The sequence below is a fragment of the Musa acuminata genome, chromosome BXJ3-7 (genome assembly GCF_036884655.1).
Source record: "Musa acuminata AAA Group cultivar baxijiao chromosome BXJ3-7, Cavendish_Baxijiao_AAA, whole genome shotgun sequence".
Classification (NCBI taxonomy): Eukaryota; Viridiplantae; Streptophyta; class Magnoliopsida; order Zingiberales; family Musaceae; genus Musa; species Musa acuminata.
This window is the reverse complement of record NC_088355.1, coordinates 13386887-13404467: the sequence shown is the minus strand read 5'-3', so window position 1 is coordinate 13404467 and position 17581 is coordinate 13386887. Positions and strand designations below refer to the sequence as shown.

At 37.9% G+C, this 17581-nt stretch overlaps 2 protein-coding genes and 1 long non-coding RNA gene across 3 annotated transcripts; 1 reads left to right on the top strand and 2 right to left on the bottom strand.

Moving 5' to 3' along the window:
* Positions 1 to 5828: 5828 nt before the first annotated feature.
* Positions 5829 to 8308, bottom strand: LOC135643540 (uncharacterized). The gene is made up of 3 exons (XM_065160606.1): positions 8004 to 8308; positions 6723 to 7241; positions 5829 to 6315 (listed from the first exon to the last, which is right to left on the bottom strand). Exons 1-3 carry the CDS (start codon positions 8253 to 8255, stop codon positions 6088 to 6090), a joined length of 999 nt encoding a protein of 332 aa, XP_065016678.1. The 5' UTR covers positions 8256 to 8308; the 3' UTR covers positions 5829 to 6087.
* Positions 8309 to 12020: 3712 nt separating this feature from the next.
* Positions 12021 to 15772, bottom strand: LOC135643612 (pentatricopeptide repeat-containing protein At4g31850, chloroplastic-like). The gene is made up of 2 exons (XM_065160785.1): positions 15628 to 15772; positions 12021 to 15511 (listed from the first exon to the last, which is right to left on the bottom strand). Exon 2 carries the CDS (start codon positions 15478 to 15480, stop codon positions 12181 to 12183), a length of 3300 nt encoding a protein of 1099 aa, XP_065016857.1. The 5' UTR covers positions 15481 to 15511; positions 15628 to 15772; the 3' UTR covers positions 12021 to 12180.
* A 561-nt stretch (positions 15773 to 16333) lies between these two features.
* LOC135642098 (uncharacterized) lies at positions 16334 to 16972 on the top strand. Its single transcript, XR_010497875.1, has 2 exons — positions 16334 to 16474; positions 16587 to 16972. It is a non-coding gene; the product is annotated as an uncharacterized LOC135642098 (long non-coding RNA).
* The last annotated feature ends 609 nt before the right edge of the window (positions 16973 to 17581 follow it).

Genomic DNA, 17581 nt, shown 5'->3' with positions numbered 1-17581 from the left:
TTGCAGGCATGAATAAGGGCTTATCAGAGCACAAAATTACTTGAAAGAAATCTTAGTGCAAATATTATCTATTTGAAGATAATTTTTGGATAATAATTTTTTTTCTTGATAAATGAGGATCGATGGGAATATGATTTAATATGATAAGAACTTGTTGTTGGTTGTGAACAACATGATTTCTCGATTATAGGGTTGGTTTGAAGAATTGATTTCTCAGTTATAGGATTGTTCATACTCATGCTATTACTATGACATGCAAACTTTGGATTCTATAAAACGATTGTGTGCATACTGCAAATATTTAATAGGTATTAAAAAGACACTGAGGGTTTGAAGTAATTGAAGATTCATATTGCTAGTATTTGTATCTTGGCTATGGAACGAGTGATCATTATGCGAGTCGATTTGTGATCTTTTGATTAATCCATACAAGTAGATAAGCATCATCGTTCGACATTTATTGGTCTCTTTGCCATTACAAAAGTATTGAGGATGATTGGTTTTGACAAGTTTGCACTAGCTTTGAAGTTTATAATACAAGGCATTAATGATTTATTATACTTGACTTTTATTCTTCGAATTGAGGTAGAAGCTCTTGGTCAATCATTTTGGTTGTATGATTTCAATTTTTATTTGTTGAGTCGTGAAACTTTTTTTATTTTATTATGATTTAGAAATTGCTAGTATTTGTATAAAAAAGATTTTTGAAATTTTGTTTGAAGTAATTGAAGATTCATATTGCTCAGCTAACATTGATGTTTTTTTTAATCTTCTTATCTTGCATGACATCAGAATTGTAATAATAAAATAACTATTATAAAAATGAGAAAAATAGGCAATCTTTGGAATAATATTAATCTTGTTCTAAGGGTACCCGTATTTTGACTATCTTGGGGTAGAACATGCTTATTCTTAACTTTGATGGTATGTTCAATCTAAAATGGTATGTTGTTGAGGATAGCCTCATAATTCAGTACACCTAAGCTACTATAGGAGATATGATTCTTTTTTCTCTTTTGTATTCTTTTACATGATAGAACAATGTATTGTAATATCATAATCATGATGGAATTTAATTTTACGTTCTCAGTTTTGTGCTTAATGGATCATCATATGGTACTCTGAGTGAGTTTTTCAGTAAATTGGTTTCATATTCATTTAGCTCTCCTTATTAGAATGTAAGTCTTTATGTCAATTCCACAATACAAGGAAATATAAGGGGAAAAAAGTAACTATGACCATTGAGGGCAAACAAGATTGAAGGTTTGATACTTGCTACAACTAGCTTTCTTATGGTATGTAGTCTGGCACGTCTTGCTACGTATCGAACCCTACACAAGATTGAAGGTATGATGTTGGTGGCTACTAGGTTTTGAATGTTGTATTCTCTGGCACTTGTTGCTGTATACTATCATAAGCATTATCTATGAACATGCAAAAGAGAATTTTTATGTTTCCTTGTTTTGCCATCTTCCTCTGCCTTTTGTATTATCTTTTCCCCTTTTTTCCATTTACAGATTCATAGTTTTAAGACTTTGTTGTTTTCATGCTTTAGGATGTCTAAGTTAATAAATTACTTCAATTATTTTTTCATGTTCTTTCTCATTTTATTGCTTATTTGTGCGTAGTAGTTGATGCTATCGTATCATAAAATGCATGTCGCATTAACTTTCTTATACACATTCATGAGGGAAACTTTTTTCCCCTTAATTTTCAATCTGTAAACTCTTTCTGCTCATCCAAAAGTTCCTATATACACTTCTAAGATCATTGACGCTGCCGTTCGATGGTCCTAAAGTGTTCTTTTCTTTTCAACTACCAAAACTTGAACTCGTATGCAAGAGGTTTTAGAGGACAATTTAACGGTAATCACAGTATGCTCATGTGCATCCCTTTTACATTAACAATCATGCTTGAAATTTATCGGCTTTAACGTTACATTCTTTCTTTCATGTTGAACGAAGACCTCAGATATCTAAAACTTGTCTTCTTTTAAAATTTCTTGTCAAATTGTTTTACATGTTTATCGTTCTTTAATTGATGAAAGTGAGTTAACTTGATGTATGAGACCTATATCTACTAATTATCTATCAATTAGTTTCTCAGGTTTTGTATTTATGGTTCATGTCCAGAATTAATCCCAATAAGGTTCTGATCAACTAGAAAATTATTGTAAATAAACAACATACACAAGGGAAAATGTCCTTGGTTAGTTCATACAGTATTGAAATAAAAAATTAAAGGACTTCAAATTATTCGCTGACCTAACCCTATACTGGTAGCTAATGCTATGCCCTTGGTGTTATTCTTCTGATGCCGGTAACTTTAGTTAGACATCTTCATCTTATTTTTGTATTTATAAGAATCTGGTTTTTGTGTGAAACCGAGTTATAAAAGATTTAATTGGGTGGTTGCATTGGTTAGTTTGCGGATTGAAGATATTCAAAAGTTCCATTAATTGTGAAGCCGAAGTCCTTCAACTTCATGAATTCGCTTCTCTTTTACTACATCCAAAGCCATATGGGGTAATTACTACTTGGAAACTTATATTCCATTTGTTTTTATTATCGGTTCGGTTGTCTTGTTTTAGTAATCATACAGTGTAGCTCCTTCCATCCTAAACAAATTTATGTTAAGCCGATGGCGTTTAGCTGTGAAATAACCTGTAATGTATGTGGCAAGTCATCCGACTCGATCTTCATTTTGCAGTTGCTACAGAAGCAATGAACTAGTACTAGTCCATTCAAATAAGTTTTACGGTTGTCGGTTTGAGATCCCCTTATCAAGTTTCGTTATCTAAGATGCTGTTGAATCAAGCTGACTTCATCTGTTGAAATATCAGCTCAGTATTACTTTTTAGTATATTTAACCAGGATCCATCACAACTGGACACTTGTTAACTCAACCAAGGTTTACCAATAGAGTTAGGGCACAGATCAGTCATTTCAAACTAAGAAACAGCTTATGATGAAGTTGTTGACTTCGAATCGAATCTGACTTGTGTGTGTCCTATATTTAATGGTGGTTTACCCATTACCATTAGTCTTAGTATTGACCTGTGGTAATGAAATTAACAAGGAACAAGTAATGTCAATGGCAAAGTCATGCATGCAAGATGGAAATTGATGTTGTCAATTGATGACCGGTTGAAGATTGTGGGGGGGGGGGGGGGGGGAGTCTCTTTCAACAACTGGTGCAAAACGAGCAACAACAATCACAAAGAAAATACTGATGGTCGGGCTATTTTGATCAGAAATAGTGAGGAAATACTTGAAGGATATAATAATCAGAATCTTGAGATCAACAGACGAGAAAAGTCCAACAGCAGTCATATTATGAAGTGTAATTTGTTTCGCTGATGAGAAATCACATGTTGCTTCAGATTGTTTTCATAGATCAATTAGAACACTCTGCAAGACATAAAAGAAGATATTTAGGTGTCTCAATCTTTTGCTGTATGGATCTGCCCTCACGCAGTCCCTTGTTTTATAAGAGTTTGGGGTCCTCCGGCACTATGCTAGAGTAGTGCAAAACCTTCTCAGATCGGTATGGAGAGAAATCCTGTGTTGAATCTCGACTTACAAGGGAACAAAACAATGTCGAAAGTCTTCTTGAAACTCCTCCCAAGTTAGTATGAAATAAATCAGACTGATCCAAAGTCCAAACCATTTTTAATAGACTTAATGATGTTGTTGATCTCATCTTAGCCAAAAACTTGACCACCAAGTCTTTGTCTCACGGTATGCTTGCTTTACTAGGAAAGGAAGTCAAGGAATCGGCAGAGATGTCCTATCTGTACAGAAATTCTCGTACAAGAATTTGGTGAATGGAGTAAGAATATGCAAGTGAAAATGAAAAATACTCATACAAGAATTTAAAGAAAGTTATAATTGTTTTTCCTGGTGAAATTGATGTTGAAGAAACAAAGGCAAGACCAGGGTTGAGGTATATGTATGGAGGCTTCTTCTTTGTTGATTTTTAGCTGCTATATTCTTCGCATGATGATTTGTAATGTATCTCGAAACCAAAATAAAATGCTGAAAACTAATCTCAAAATCTTGAATGAATAAAATGGCAAGACAGTTTCATCATATTCTCTCCAAAAAGTTGAGAGTAATTATTGTGGTATAATTAATTCACTACTGAATCATTTTGCATATTTTGTTAGTTATAATGTTGCAGATTGTTAGATGGACTTGGTGAAAAAAATAAAATAAAATTAGAGTTGTCTTTCTTTTTAATATGCTTGCTATCTGGTGGAGTCATAATTAAAAAAAATGCAGTGTGTTATGCCTTTATTCTAATGGTGTGTGTTCAATTTGCAGAAATATCTGTTTTATTTTGATGAAAGAACATCACTTGTTTTATTGATGTCATTATTATGTCTTCCTATTCCTTTTCCATTTCATCTCTTTTTGGCTTGCTTGTACAATGATGTTGCGTTTTGCTGAGAGAAACTATAGCTAACTATTATTGCCATCTATGGTTGTCTCTGTCATGTTAGAGGTTTGAAGCCAATTTGGGTATAATTTCATGAGAGAGAATGAGATGGTTTGATAAATGCCTAAGTAGGTTGGAAAGCCTTGTGGTTTTCGACGGTCATCAATTATATATATAGAATCGTCTAGTATTATGCTTATGATGAGACATTATGGTTAATGCTCATATGACTTGTATAATTGAGATAAGAAGTCCGATCGAGATGGTATTAAAGTCGAAATGATATTAAGTTCAAATTTTAGGAAGATCCATGTAATCAATTCTAAATAGTTGAGACTTAAAGACGTTATTGTATGAGACACCGGATCGAGTTATCAGATTGACGGGACATCTAATGTGATATCAAACTCCGCCATCAATAATCAGGTAACTAAAGATAAATCCATTCATTAGATTTGTTATATATTCTTGAATTTGGTTGGAGTACTTTTCAGTATTTCCGGAACAACATGACCTCTTGAAACCACATATATTTTACCTGAGACAGTTTGGATACGATATCTCAATCCTCATATCAAGAAAAATTGTGGTTCACGATGTAATCAATGTGTCAGTCAATATCCAGTTGTATTAGACTGTTATTCTCAGCGAGTTCTGTGCTCTCCATGTATCCATCTTACCTGAACACCTGGAATCCTTTTCATATATATAGCGGCAGATTTTATTGCCTTTAGCTTGTGGGAATCAGACAAATCCAAAAGACATTTGATGAATATGTCATGATCAGTCCAGCGTATATTCTACACATTTTACCTGCTCAATGTATCTGAAGGATTCTATCGACACAGAGAGCCAATGATGTTATTATTCCTAGCAAGTGGAGCAACAGATAGTTATGGGATTGATCGTAAGAGAAGCAGGAGTCCATGTGGAAATTTTACCTGTTCCTTTCACTGGATAACCTTTCTTCGACAGTGGCGTGTAAGATGTCATCGACCGTCATGTTGACGGCGCTAAGAGGAATCGGAGAGGAAGATTATAAGAGAGATTGAAGTTTGTGATTTATAGAGGAGAAGAGAATGTGTTCATAGTTTTAAGGGAAGATGCAGCAGATTCTGTGCAGGGTTCTGAGCATAGCAATTTATGGTTCTGCCAACAACGTTGTCCATCCCACTCACTGTTTACTTCAACCTCTCGTTCGTCTTTCTCTCTCTCTCTAACATTCATAGCACACAATGTAACCCGCAGGAGGTTTGCTTCCAAACGAAGCATTCTATTTGCCTTTTAGTCGCCATCTTACTCTTGCTACTTTATGCCACCGTAGCTTGTACACAAATAGATGTATTCCCAAGAGGCAAAGTGGAAATAAGGTGACTGCCATCCGAACAACCAAGAAAATTATCTCAAACTTCATTCAAAAATTTACTTTTGTAGCTCAATATCTGTAACAAAATTATCCAAAGTCACATTTTACAGAAATGTGAGGATTGCCAACACTGTTGCAGCTGTATGTTTACAGAAACTTCAAACAAGAAAAAAAAAAAAAAATCCCATCCGATGAAGCAAGTGAGTCGCAAAACTGTCTGTGTTGAAAAGGTTTGTTAAACAATGATTGCATGAACAAAATTACTGGGTGCAAATTAGAAGTCATCCAGAATCATGGCCTACGTCTTCCATGCTTTCACTTGAGTCAATTTCTTCAACTATCACCACATTTTCATCATCTATAGTCTTTTCTGGGCCTGGTCCTGCGGACACCTTCACCATTGATGGGCGCAAGAGTCTTTCCCCAAGTTTGAAACCTTTACGGAATTCTTGAATTATGATGCCCTCTTCAAACTCCGTTGACTCCTCGTGCATTATGGCCTCATGAAACTTCAACAACAAATCACAAGTAAGCAATGCCAAAAAAAGAAAAGAGAAAGAGGAGCAGAGACAAATCTGGTCAAGCAAATAAACAATCAAGAAAAAGATAAATCTATATACATAGGTTCAGATATCTGCTGCTTTCGGACTAGTGCTATTAGGACTGGGTTAACGTAAATCAAATCTGACTTCTTGGATATGTATGATGCTTTAAACTAGTCTATGTAAAACTTGACCCAGGGAGTAAGTTGTTGGAAGATATCCACACTGTGCAGCAGCAGGGGATACAATTATAGATAGCACCAAAGATGTTCCATATATTAGCAGGGAAACAAAGTCTGTGAAGAACTGAAAAGCAGGCTGCAAGTATGACATGAGTGATATATCTATACAAGAGAAAGCGAAAGATAATTTACCAAGGGATCAAACGAACTCCCAACGGTTTCCACTGCTTCCACACCTAGGGAGGTTAGGATCTCTAGAAACTGCTTATAAATGCTCTGGTAGCTGCTATTAATTTTCTCTTCTACCTGTGTCTCCACCTTTATTTGGGATTTAGCTCTTTCGAAGTTGTCTAAAACAGGCAATAAGCTCTCTATGACTTCACCTTGCACGTTTGTCATCAAAGAAAGCCTTTCTCTCTCGGTCCTCTTCCTAAAATTGTCGAAGTCGGCACTGATCCTAAGGACACGGACCCGTTCTGCAGATGATTCTTCGGCCAAAGCAGCAATTTTAGTTGAAAGAGAGTTCTTCTCATCTTCAATTGACTGAAGAAAAGCTTCTATTTCAGAAACCTTTGACCGATCATTATTTGCCAAGGCTTCTTTGTATAACTGTAGGGACAGCATTACAGTTGAAGCAACTGTTTCTTCTGTGTCAATACCATCACCATCGGTTGCTTCATCCTCTACAGAAATTTCTTCATCAGAATCCTCCTGCAATATAGATATGTTAACATGATCACATCAGGCATCACTCACAAAATAGAACTCAATAAACTGTGGTTTTAAGTAAAAATGAATAGAGATCGATGTAACAATGATCATAAAACTACTCTTCTCACTTCTGCCTAAATCACCAAGAACCATCATGTCCTAAGCATTTTGGGAAAGATTATTGATGACATGAAGATCTGACAAAGAAGCAATGCATGGCAAGAAAACATGGATGTTTTTATAAGATCTAGTTAATGAAGCTACAATGTGGGATATTCTACAACAAGAAGGTTCGAGCAGTATCTTTGCACAAACTACAGAACAGATTCTTTTGAAAGATTCATCTACCATGACCCTGCCCACAAATTCAAGCTCCTACAAACTCCAAATTGCATGATACAGCAACAATAATAAGCAATGATGTCACGAATATTTGGGACCAACTACATGAATCCTTATAATATTCAATCAAGCGGGCATCACAGACGAATGTATTACAAAACGAAACAAGCAACTTCCTAAACAGGTAGTATTTACCAACCAATTTCCGGGGAATCGATTAAACCGGCAACCACCAACACAATTTCATATGCAATAACTACAAGTACGCGTCAAGAAAACCAAATTCTAGAACGAATCAATCAACCATGCTCATAAACATCTCCCAACCCCCACCCCATAAAGAAAAATCTCTGAGTTCATCAGCAAACTCGTGCCTTTGGACCTAAAATAAGCACAGCGGAAACCAAAAAAAGACAAAACCTTTTCCACAGTTTTCGCAGTCTCTCCGGCCTCGGTCGTGTCCCCATAGGCAGCGAAGCCTCCGAGGTTTGGGAAGCGGAGCGGCTTGTAGGCAAGAGGGGACAGCTTTAGCCTTAAAGGCCACGAGATCCTCCGCCTCGCAGAGAAAAATGGAAGACTCCTCGCCGCCTCCAAAGAAGCCCCTCGGGCCGCCCCCGCTGCCACCTCCGGCGGAGCGATGAGGAGCGCCGGCGCTCTCAGGATTGAGGCCATGGGCGAGAGAGCGCGAGGCGGAAGAGGCTGAGAGAGTGAGACAGAGAGGGGTTGGTCTAAAAGACTCCTGACTTATCCGGAGGAATCGGCCCATTGTCGTCATCCAAAATAACCGGTTCGAACCGCCAGCCGGTTCGGTCTAATGAATAGGCCTCCTCTTCCTGCCTCACCAAAGCATCCAGCGGCAATAAGCCATCCACCGAACTACACGAGTCTCCAACGTTCTTAAACTCTGTGATCCCAATCCATTTCTTACTGAAACAAACACTGCAAGAACTCATCGATATCATAAGATTCATAACCACAAAATAAACAATACAATGCCAAATTCATTCCTTTTGTATCCTCCTTAATCAGCAAGAAAAGGAATTCCTTTCACCTTCAGAGATGCAGTTGCCGGCAATACAACCTTTTAGCAGTTGCAGGCATTACTCTTCCCCACATGAGGATGTGATTACCTAAACACACGCAACCAAATGAGTTCAAACCCGCATTTAATCTCCAAGAAGTCTGCAATGATCAACCTCGATGTACCATCTACCTGCAACTCACTTGTTTGAAGCATACAGATGTAAGCATATTACAGAAACTAGATTTGTTGCACTCTGTTTATAGATATACCAATAGATTCACCGAACGACATGCCAGATACTGAGCATCTGCTGGTGGAGATCTGGAACTAGCCTGGGTTTGCATGTGTTGATGGATTGGTAGATCTACCAACAAACAACTCCCTGAACACAGAACTAGCAATCCATACCTAAGTTCATTAGGATCATCATAAAACAGTCAAAACCATAAGGTTTCTCCTCGAATAAAATCTCCAATGCAGATAGCAACAATGTCCTAGAGACCCAAATTGGTCCTGGATTAGCTCAAAAAATCAAATAAAATTTGTAAATTTATGCAATGTTAACTGCCTAATATTAAAACAGTCATTTTCATACATAAGGAAGAAAATGTAGGTGCTTTTGTGTTGATAATTATACTAGTTATAGAACAAGCAAAAGCAATCTTGAGTAGAAGGATACATGAAATAAGGAATTTTACATGACAGAGAAATCATTCGGTAGAGGAAAAGGCCTTGAAAATCATATGCTTTAATGCAAAGGCATTTTCTCCTTTTAAGGAGATTCAAATTAAATAAGATGCTTGCATTGCATGTTCACAATACAAATGAACTATCAAGTCCTATCTATTGGCTTAAGCTTTTACATGGGCTGACAAGGGTTTAGAATTTAACATGGTAACAGAGCTCGAGTCATTTTACTAGGCCATATGTGAGGGGAAGAGTTAAGAACGTGATGATTTTTTCTGGAAGAATTACCAGATTTTCAAAATAAAAGCTGATGGGAAAAATCTCAACTTATATCCAACTTTAGCATCTCCCCTCAAGCAAGCTGGATGAAGAATGAATATGCTTGGCATGCGGACTCATGTGCAGCATAATGGTGAAAACCAAAAACGAAGGGTTTAATATAAAGATTCACATGTGGGTGAATTACACACTCGATGAAACATTAAAGGAGGCAGAATTCAGATATGAACTGATGATCTGCTCTGATACTAAAATTAATGAAAGCATAGGACAATAGTTGATGAGTTTGCAGGGATTTAAAATTTAACATTCATGTTTCATTTTCTGTAAGTTTTCAAGTAAAACAGCAGGTGGAAGCTGATATATTCACAATTAAGGTAGCTAATTGTGAAACAATATCAGGCTCCACTATAATTTAGGACTGCAAGACACCCATGCTCTTTCCCAAAAGTATGCAATTTCAATACCACAAATGGTAATTAAGAACAGAAAAGGCAAGAATATTTGGAAGTCTACTGCTGCTGATTAATTTTCTCTAACAAATTTAGGAAAAATTAGCATCATTTTGGTATGTCATATTTTGTTTCCTTTAAAGAAAATATCACAATAATAGCATGAAGCATGCAAACGAAAGATAGAATAGCCAAATTCAGGATTCCATAAGAATCTCATGCAGCTTATATCAAGGATATTAAGTAATATCAATTTGTATCTTAGACCCAAATTCCCCAAGGCTACGTTCATCATTTGTACTGATGTTTTCTTTGGTAGCTCATATAAACAGTTTATATAAGAAAAATATAAGCAAGATTAAATGTTCAAATAAAGCATATACTGTCAGAGCTAGAGTGCTAATGGAAGTCCATGATCTATCAGAATGTTACCAGGCATTTATGCCTCATGATACTCCATCTGCTCAATTGGCTCTACAATATGCAACGATCTGCAATTTAACAACTGTCTAAAAAGTCACCGATGATGAAACAAAATTTCAGCAGAAAGTTAAAGTTGACCTTTTTAAACATAAATGAGGACAAGAAACAGATAACCTCAGCTTGAAAAGAATCTGAACGATGCATGCTTGGAATTTTGTTGTACAAAATTTTATAAACAACTAGAATAAGCTCTTTTTTACTGTAAGACTCATCTTTGTATGGTTATATCATTTTTCTTGTTCATAACATGACATAAGTATACACATTAAGTGGTTGTAACACAATACCAAAATGTTAGACATAATAACATAGAGTTCCAATAGAGAATGACCATCAGGAGTACTTTACTAAACCACTAAGAATTCTGTTTAGCGATGAGGAGTAGATGGTCCTTTCCCCTGTGTATTTCTTGGTAAAAGACAAATACTTGACAAGTACGGTGGAAGTGGATATGGTTACACAAACATATGTCCATCACAAATCCATATTGGTATCCTGAGCTATTGAAAATTTCCACAATATGGATATGGATTTGCTTTGAGTTCTATCTCAGTTTGAATAAAAACACAAGGAAAGATGTAATTTGATTAGTCTTGACGAGTATAGTGTATTGTTACTTCACATTCTCTTTCTATCAAACTTGCTTTTAAATTTTATTATTCAAGAAAATAAATTTATTTTTTGGAGTTTGATCTTGATTATTTATTGGTGACAAACATTTATACTCATATCCGTTTTAATTTTATTTAAATCTTTTTCAATCACACACTAGATGCATATTGCATTCACTAAAACAAATATGGTTCCAAAATTTAATATGCATATGGTGTTCATATATATATATATATGTATATTAGCTAATTAGAAATGGATAACAAATGATTTTGCTGCAATTGAACCATTTTTACTCACACTGATAGGCCACCTACTGGAGGTTCTTGTTAAGTAAAATATTGTATTACTATTTCATAAGGGAAAATTTCCCAGAAGAGATTTGTTTTCTTTTGATTTATGAGCAAAAATTAAATTTGCTCGAGATCTTCTATCAGATTTCTACTAACTTAACATAAGGGGAAAAAAGTCCTCAAAGATTCACTTCCTTTTACTTCATTAACAGTAGCAAAAGCTAATTGAGATATTATAAGAGTGTGGTACTTGTTTACTACTAACTACTAACAAAATGCTTCATTTCTTTAAGTTACAACTTAAATCACATTGTTAAATTAAATTAGATATTACAAATACATGTTTTTCTTGTAGCATTAAATTGTGGTTTCAAAGGTTTGAATAATACAATCTCATCTTGCAACTGACTTAAGAATATCTAGTGACAAGAAGTTAAACTGATGATGCATGAAGAGGACTAGGAATTACTTGTGCTGTAAATTGGAAATAACCAGAAACCAAAGCATCCAAATGATGACATAGATATACAAATTTGAGTCTGATAAACGAATATTATATGACAGTTTGGAACATGACCAGATGAGTCAGTTTGAAGCATAAGTATCATAAAAGAAAATTGAAATAATTAGATCAGCTTTAAAATGCTAATAGCATCATTATTGACTATGATACAGCATTGGAAGTTAGTTGACATCAATATTTCTATTTTCTAAGAAGAATTTGTAACATACAATCTGTGATACATATAGACAAATTCTAACTTGCTTCATGATTGGTTAGGAAGTTGTGCGAATGTTCCTGAATTAGGGTTGCACCCTCCAACTAACATCTTCTTATACACAGCATAAGCATGGTCAGCATCACCTGATGTGCTATAACCTCGAATTAGTGCATTATATGTGAAAACATTAGGTCGGAAACCTTTGATTTGGAGTTCTTCATACATCTTTCCAGCTTCAGCCACCATCCCAGCCTTCCCAAAGTTGAGAATCAAGGAATTGTAAGTATACAAGTCAGGAAATATTCCTCTATCTTGCATTTCATCAAAGAGAGCAACAGCTTCTTGTAGTCTCTGAGCTTTTCCAAGACCATTAATCATCAAATTGTAGGTAATCAAATCAGGTTCAAGTCCAGTAACCCTCAATTCCTCAAAATAGAAGAGAGCATCTTCCGCTCTGCCAGCCATGTAAAGTGTGTTTATGAGAATGGTGTATGACTTCACATCTGGCCTGATTCCCTCTTTAACCATCCTTTCGAAAGTTTGAAGAGCCTTTACTACTTCACCAGCCTTTCCAAACCCATTTATAAGAATGTTATATATAGCACAGTTAGGTTTACATCCATACTCAACCATCTCGTTGAACAAACTTTCTGCCTGAGTTACTCTTCCTGACTTTAGAAGTCCATCAATGAGAGGACCATATGTACATGGAGTAGGGGAAAAGTCTTCCGACATCAGATCATAATACATGTCAATTGCCTGATCCAACATTTTTGACTTGACAAGGCCTGAAATGATTGTATTGTAGGTTATGTTGTTCGGTGTGCATCCCCTAGAAAGCATCTCTTCTTGCAGCTTAAATAATCCCTCAATTCTTGATGACTTTCCATATGCATCAAGAAAAGCATTGTAGGTGTTAACATCCGGTGAACAGCCAACGTTTTTCATCTCTGCAAAAAGCCCTTCAGCAACTTCAACTAGGTTGGTTTCAAGGAGGCCATTAATAAGAGGATTATATGCTTCGATGGTTGGTGAAATACCATATCCTTTAAATGCCTCAAACAGATTATATGCATCCCAAGCATTTTTATACTCACAAAGAAACTTGATAAGAGGGCACAACAAGTAGTCATTCTGGAATGTGCCATTACTACAGATCCTTTCTGCAAATTTAACTGATTCATCAATTCCAGCTTCATTTAATATTCCTTCCATGAGAGCTACCCAGGAAAATCTGTCTGTTTGAGCATCAGGCTGAAAAATATATGTGTTGGTAATATAGACAGCATCCTGTAACATTCGATTTCTCAAAAGGATTGGCAAGATGCTGCATAAAGTTACAAAATCAGGAAACAGAACTTTTCTCATTTGATGATAGAGCCATATTGCTTCACTAACTCTGTCTTCCTTAACTAAACCATAGATTACAGTGTTGTAAGATAGTTGATCAGGTAAACAGTCCTTCTCTGTCATGCCATAGAGCATGTTCAGTGCACAGTCTGTCTCACCATTTTTAGAGAGACAGTCCAACATGGTGTTGTACGTTACTATATTTGGAGGACAATTGTGGTGGCTCATATCCTGAAACAAATCCATGGCCTTTTTAACTCTTCCCTCTTTTCCCAATCCTGCTAGCAATGTGTTGTATGTTACTACAGTGGGCACAAGATTCATTGCCTTCATACCATGAAACACATTCCAAGCTTCATCCACCCTACCAGCCTTGTAGAGAGCATCAATCAGAGAATTGACTGTAATCTCATCTGGGTAACACCCTCTTTGTCTCATTTCACTGAACATCTTCAGAGCTTCATCAACTCTGCCAGCCTTGTTGCAGCATTTAATCATCATATTATAGGTGATGGTATCAGGAGAAATTCCAACAGCCATTAGTTCATGAAAAACTTCCTTTGCCCGTTCAAGCCTTCCAGACTCAGCAAGACCATACAAACATGCATTGCAAGCAACAATATCTGGAACAACACCCTTACTCTTCATAATCTCATATGTCTGAAACGATTTCTCAAACTCTCCAGATTTTCCATAGTGGTCTATGAACAGGATATAGGTATAAGCTGTTGGCATCGGACCATGAACATCCATATGGTTAAAGAGCTCCTGAGCATCATCCATTCTGTTCCCTCGCAGAAGACCACCAATTATAGTGTTATATGTGTGCAAATTGGGCAATACACCCTTCTCTGCCATAACATCCAACATGTTAGAAGCTTCTTCGATCCTCCCTACCTTGTATAAAGCATTTATCATCATAGTAAAAACAACGACATCCGCATGGTAACCATCTTTGTCCATTTCTTCCCAAAATTCTTGCACTGAATGCAAATCGCCGATGTTACCGAACTTGTCCAACAATGTGATATAAGTCACTCTATCCGGTTTCTGATCACTGGCCTTCATCTTCCAGAATAATTTCTTCGATTCGTCGAGCCTCCCTGCTTCACAAAGCACCTCTATGAGTACAGTATAAGTCACGACATCAGGTCGGCACCCTTGTTGCTCCATTCGTCCTAGTAGACCGTAAGCCTCAGCAATTCTTCCTGCTTGGCCAAGTACCCTAATGCATATGGTGAAGGTGTACACATTTGGTCTCAGTCCTAGCCCTTCCATCTCAGCCAAAAGCCCCATCACGGTTTCTGTCTCCCTCCGCTTCCCCAAAGCCACCATGAGCGCGGAATAAGTCCGGAGACTCGGCGTCATTCCTTCCAAAATCATTCGCTTGTAGACCTCCAATGCCTCTCTACCGGAATCAGACCGGAGAAGGAAATAGATCAACCCATTGTACGAGAACGTATTCATCACGAATCCGGCCTCCCTCATCTTCCAGAGGCCGAACGGAGCACTCTGCAGACCCCCGCGGACACCGAGGGCCTTGAAGATGATCAAGAAAGTGTCAGGGCTCCGCTTCACGATCTGCCTCTGCATTAAGTCGAACACAAGAGCCATGTCTTCCACCCGCCCATGAACCCTCAAGAAGTCGAGCATGTAATCGAAGGACTCGGTGGTGTGGACGACCATCGACCGCTGCGCCACCGACTTAAAGAACGACAGCGCCTGAATCGGATCGGAAATGGACCTAAGGACATCGACCACATTGGCAGAACTCACGCTCACATCCAATTCCCCCTTCTCAGCGACCCCCTCTGCGCTTCTGACGCCGATTCTTGGACGGACAAAACGGATTCGCTTTTGCTTCTTCCAATGGTGTGAGCAAGGGTTTGGATTCCTGAACAGACATTTACGGAAAGCAACTGGTTTGCCATTAGGTGGGAAAGAACTGGTGCTGCAACATCTTGGGGCAACAGCTGAGGCCAGAGAGACATCCATGTCAAAGTAGCAAACTTCCTGAGAGAAGAAACTGTAACCAGCACTAATCTCTTCAAATTTCAGTGGGATCGTAACCAATAATTCTGAGATACACAAGCATATATCTACAAGGCAGACGAAAGGGGAGATAGGAATTGCTTCCCTTACTTATCCTGTGAGCGCAGAGGGCGGGGCGAGAGAGAGAAAGGGAGGTGGAGGGCAAACGACGCACTGCAGCGGTTTCTTGTGCGGGGGGGATGAGGGCGGAGGAGCTACGGGTGAGGTCAGTGGCTCTCTGGCCGTCGTCCATCATCTGCAATGCAGGAGTTACCAGGTCGGACTATCCATATCTAGATCCGAACTCGGTAATTCTCTTATTGGAGGGCACTGTCGAATCCGGTAAGCGCACGGAATCAATCTTGAGGATTCAAAGCCATGTTATCGGGCCATATTTGGGCCCAATAAATGGGCTTCTCTAAGTCCAATTGGTTTACGGACTTCGAATGTAGATCGAGAATTCGGCCTTGCAGTTTGTTTCCAAGGAACAGTAAATGCGACGATAAAGCATAAAAGTAATCAATCGAAACAACAACGGAGAATGATTTTTTATCTTCAAATTTTGAGTATTGTTCTAATAAAATAGGTTGGGATTTATGGGAAATTTTCTCACGCAACACGAGCTAACTGAATCATGCATCGGACCGCTAGGATTACGTGCCGACAAAAGCTGATGGCGGATCCTAAGGTTTTGACCCCCTCACGCCACCGAGCTCTATAAAGGACGTGCGTTCACGTGCCACGTCTCCCCTCGACCGGGTCACCTGCACGTGTCACCCACGTTCCGGATCCCCCATTGGCAGCAGATCCCCGAAGGCAAAGAAATAGTAGCAGACAAGAAGAAGAAGAAGAAGAAGAAGAAGAGAAGGCGATGGGCTTCTGCATGAGGTTTCTGGAGATCCTGTGCGCCATCGTTCTCCCGCCTCTCGGCGTCTTCTTCCGGTATGGCTGCTGCAAGGTAATAACGTCGAACACACCCTTCTTCTCTCTCTCTCTCTCTCTCTCTCTCTCTCTCTCTCTCAACCACGAGTGATTCCTTTTCTTGATCTCCTGCGTGGTGATTGTCTCAGCTGGAGTTTTGGCTCTCAGTGGTGCTGACCATCCTGGGTTACATCCCCGGCATAATCTACGCCATCTACGTGATCGTGACCGATCCCGAGCGCCATTACGATGACGACTATCACGCCGTCTAGGAGGAGATCGACGAAGGAGACGACGTTTCGCCTTCGGATCGTCTTCTTTGTTTGAGTTTTCTGGTTTGCTGTGAGTTGCAGTTGCTGTCAGAAGTAATAAAGAATCGTGAGAGATGGTCTTAATTTGTGGTACCTTTCGTGCATGCTTGGTTATGTCTTCTGTGAGTGAGAGAGTGCATAAATTGGAGATCCAAGAACTGGGTTCTTCATGTCTTCTGTATCTGAACCATGAATCTATATTATTAGTAACCGACCTTTATATATATATATATATATATATATATATATATATGTAGTCATTTGTGTGATTGAGATTTGGAATCCTAAGAAATGAAAGTTCAAGTTTCGAAATGCTCAAAAAAGAAAATTGAAATCTCAGTCCACCTATCCAAAGATTGCGAATCAACACCACATCAATAGGTTATTCAAAAGATCTAGAAAGAGAGAAAGCTGATAAGCAACATAATTTTCCAGATGCATAAACAACGAAACCAACCCAAGTAGGATGGATGGGGGCTTGTTGGATTCGACTCTTAGGTCTAATCCAATTTATTTATTTGTATTATCCCTATCCGGGTCACACCAATTTATGTCTTAACAAATGCCTCCGTTGAGGCTTAAAATATACAGTGTCTAAATTTCATATTATTAATTTTGTTTCTTAGTCTGATTTCACTACGGTATGACTGTCTGATGTGTCGACATGTTCGGAGTCAGCTTGGTTTTGATGTTAGAACTCCTCACAAAGCTTAGCGTTAGAAAATAGTTGAATTTAATTAGGATTCTTACAAAAATAATGTTCCATAAAAATTCGTTCGATGCTTATGCTCATTTCAAAAATAAGAAATAATTTTACAAGGTTAGAATGTTGA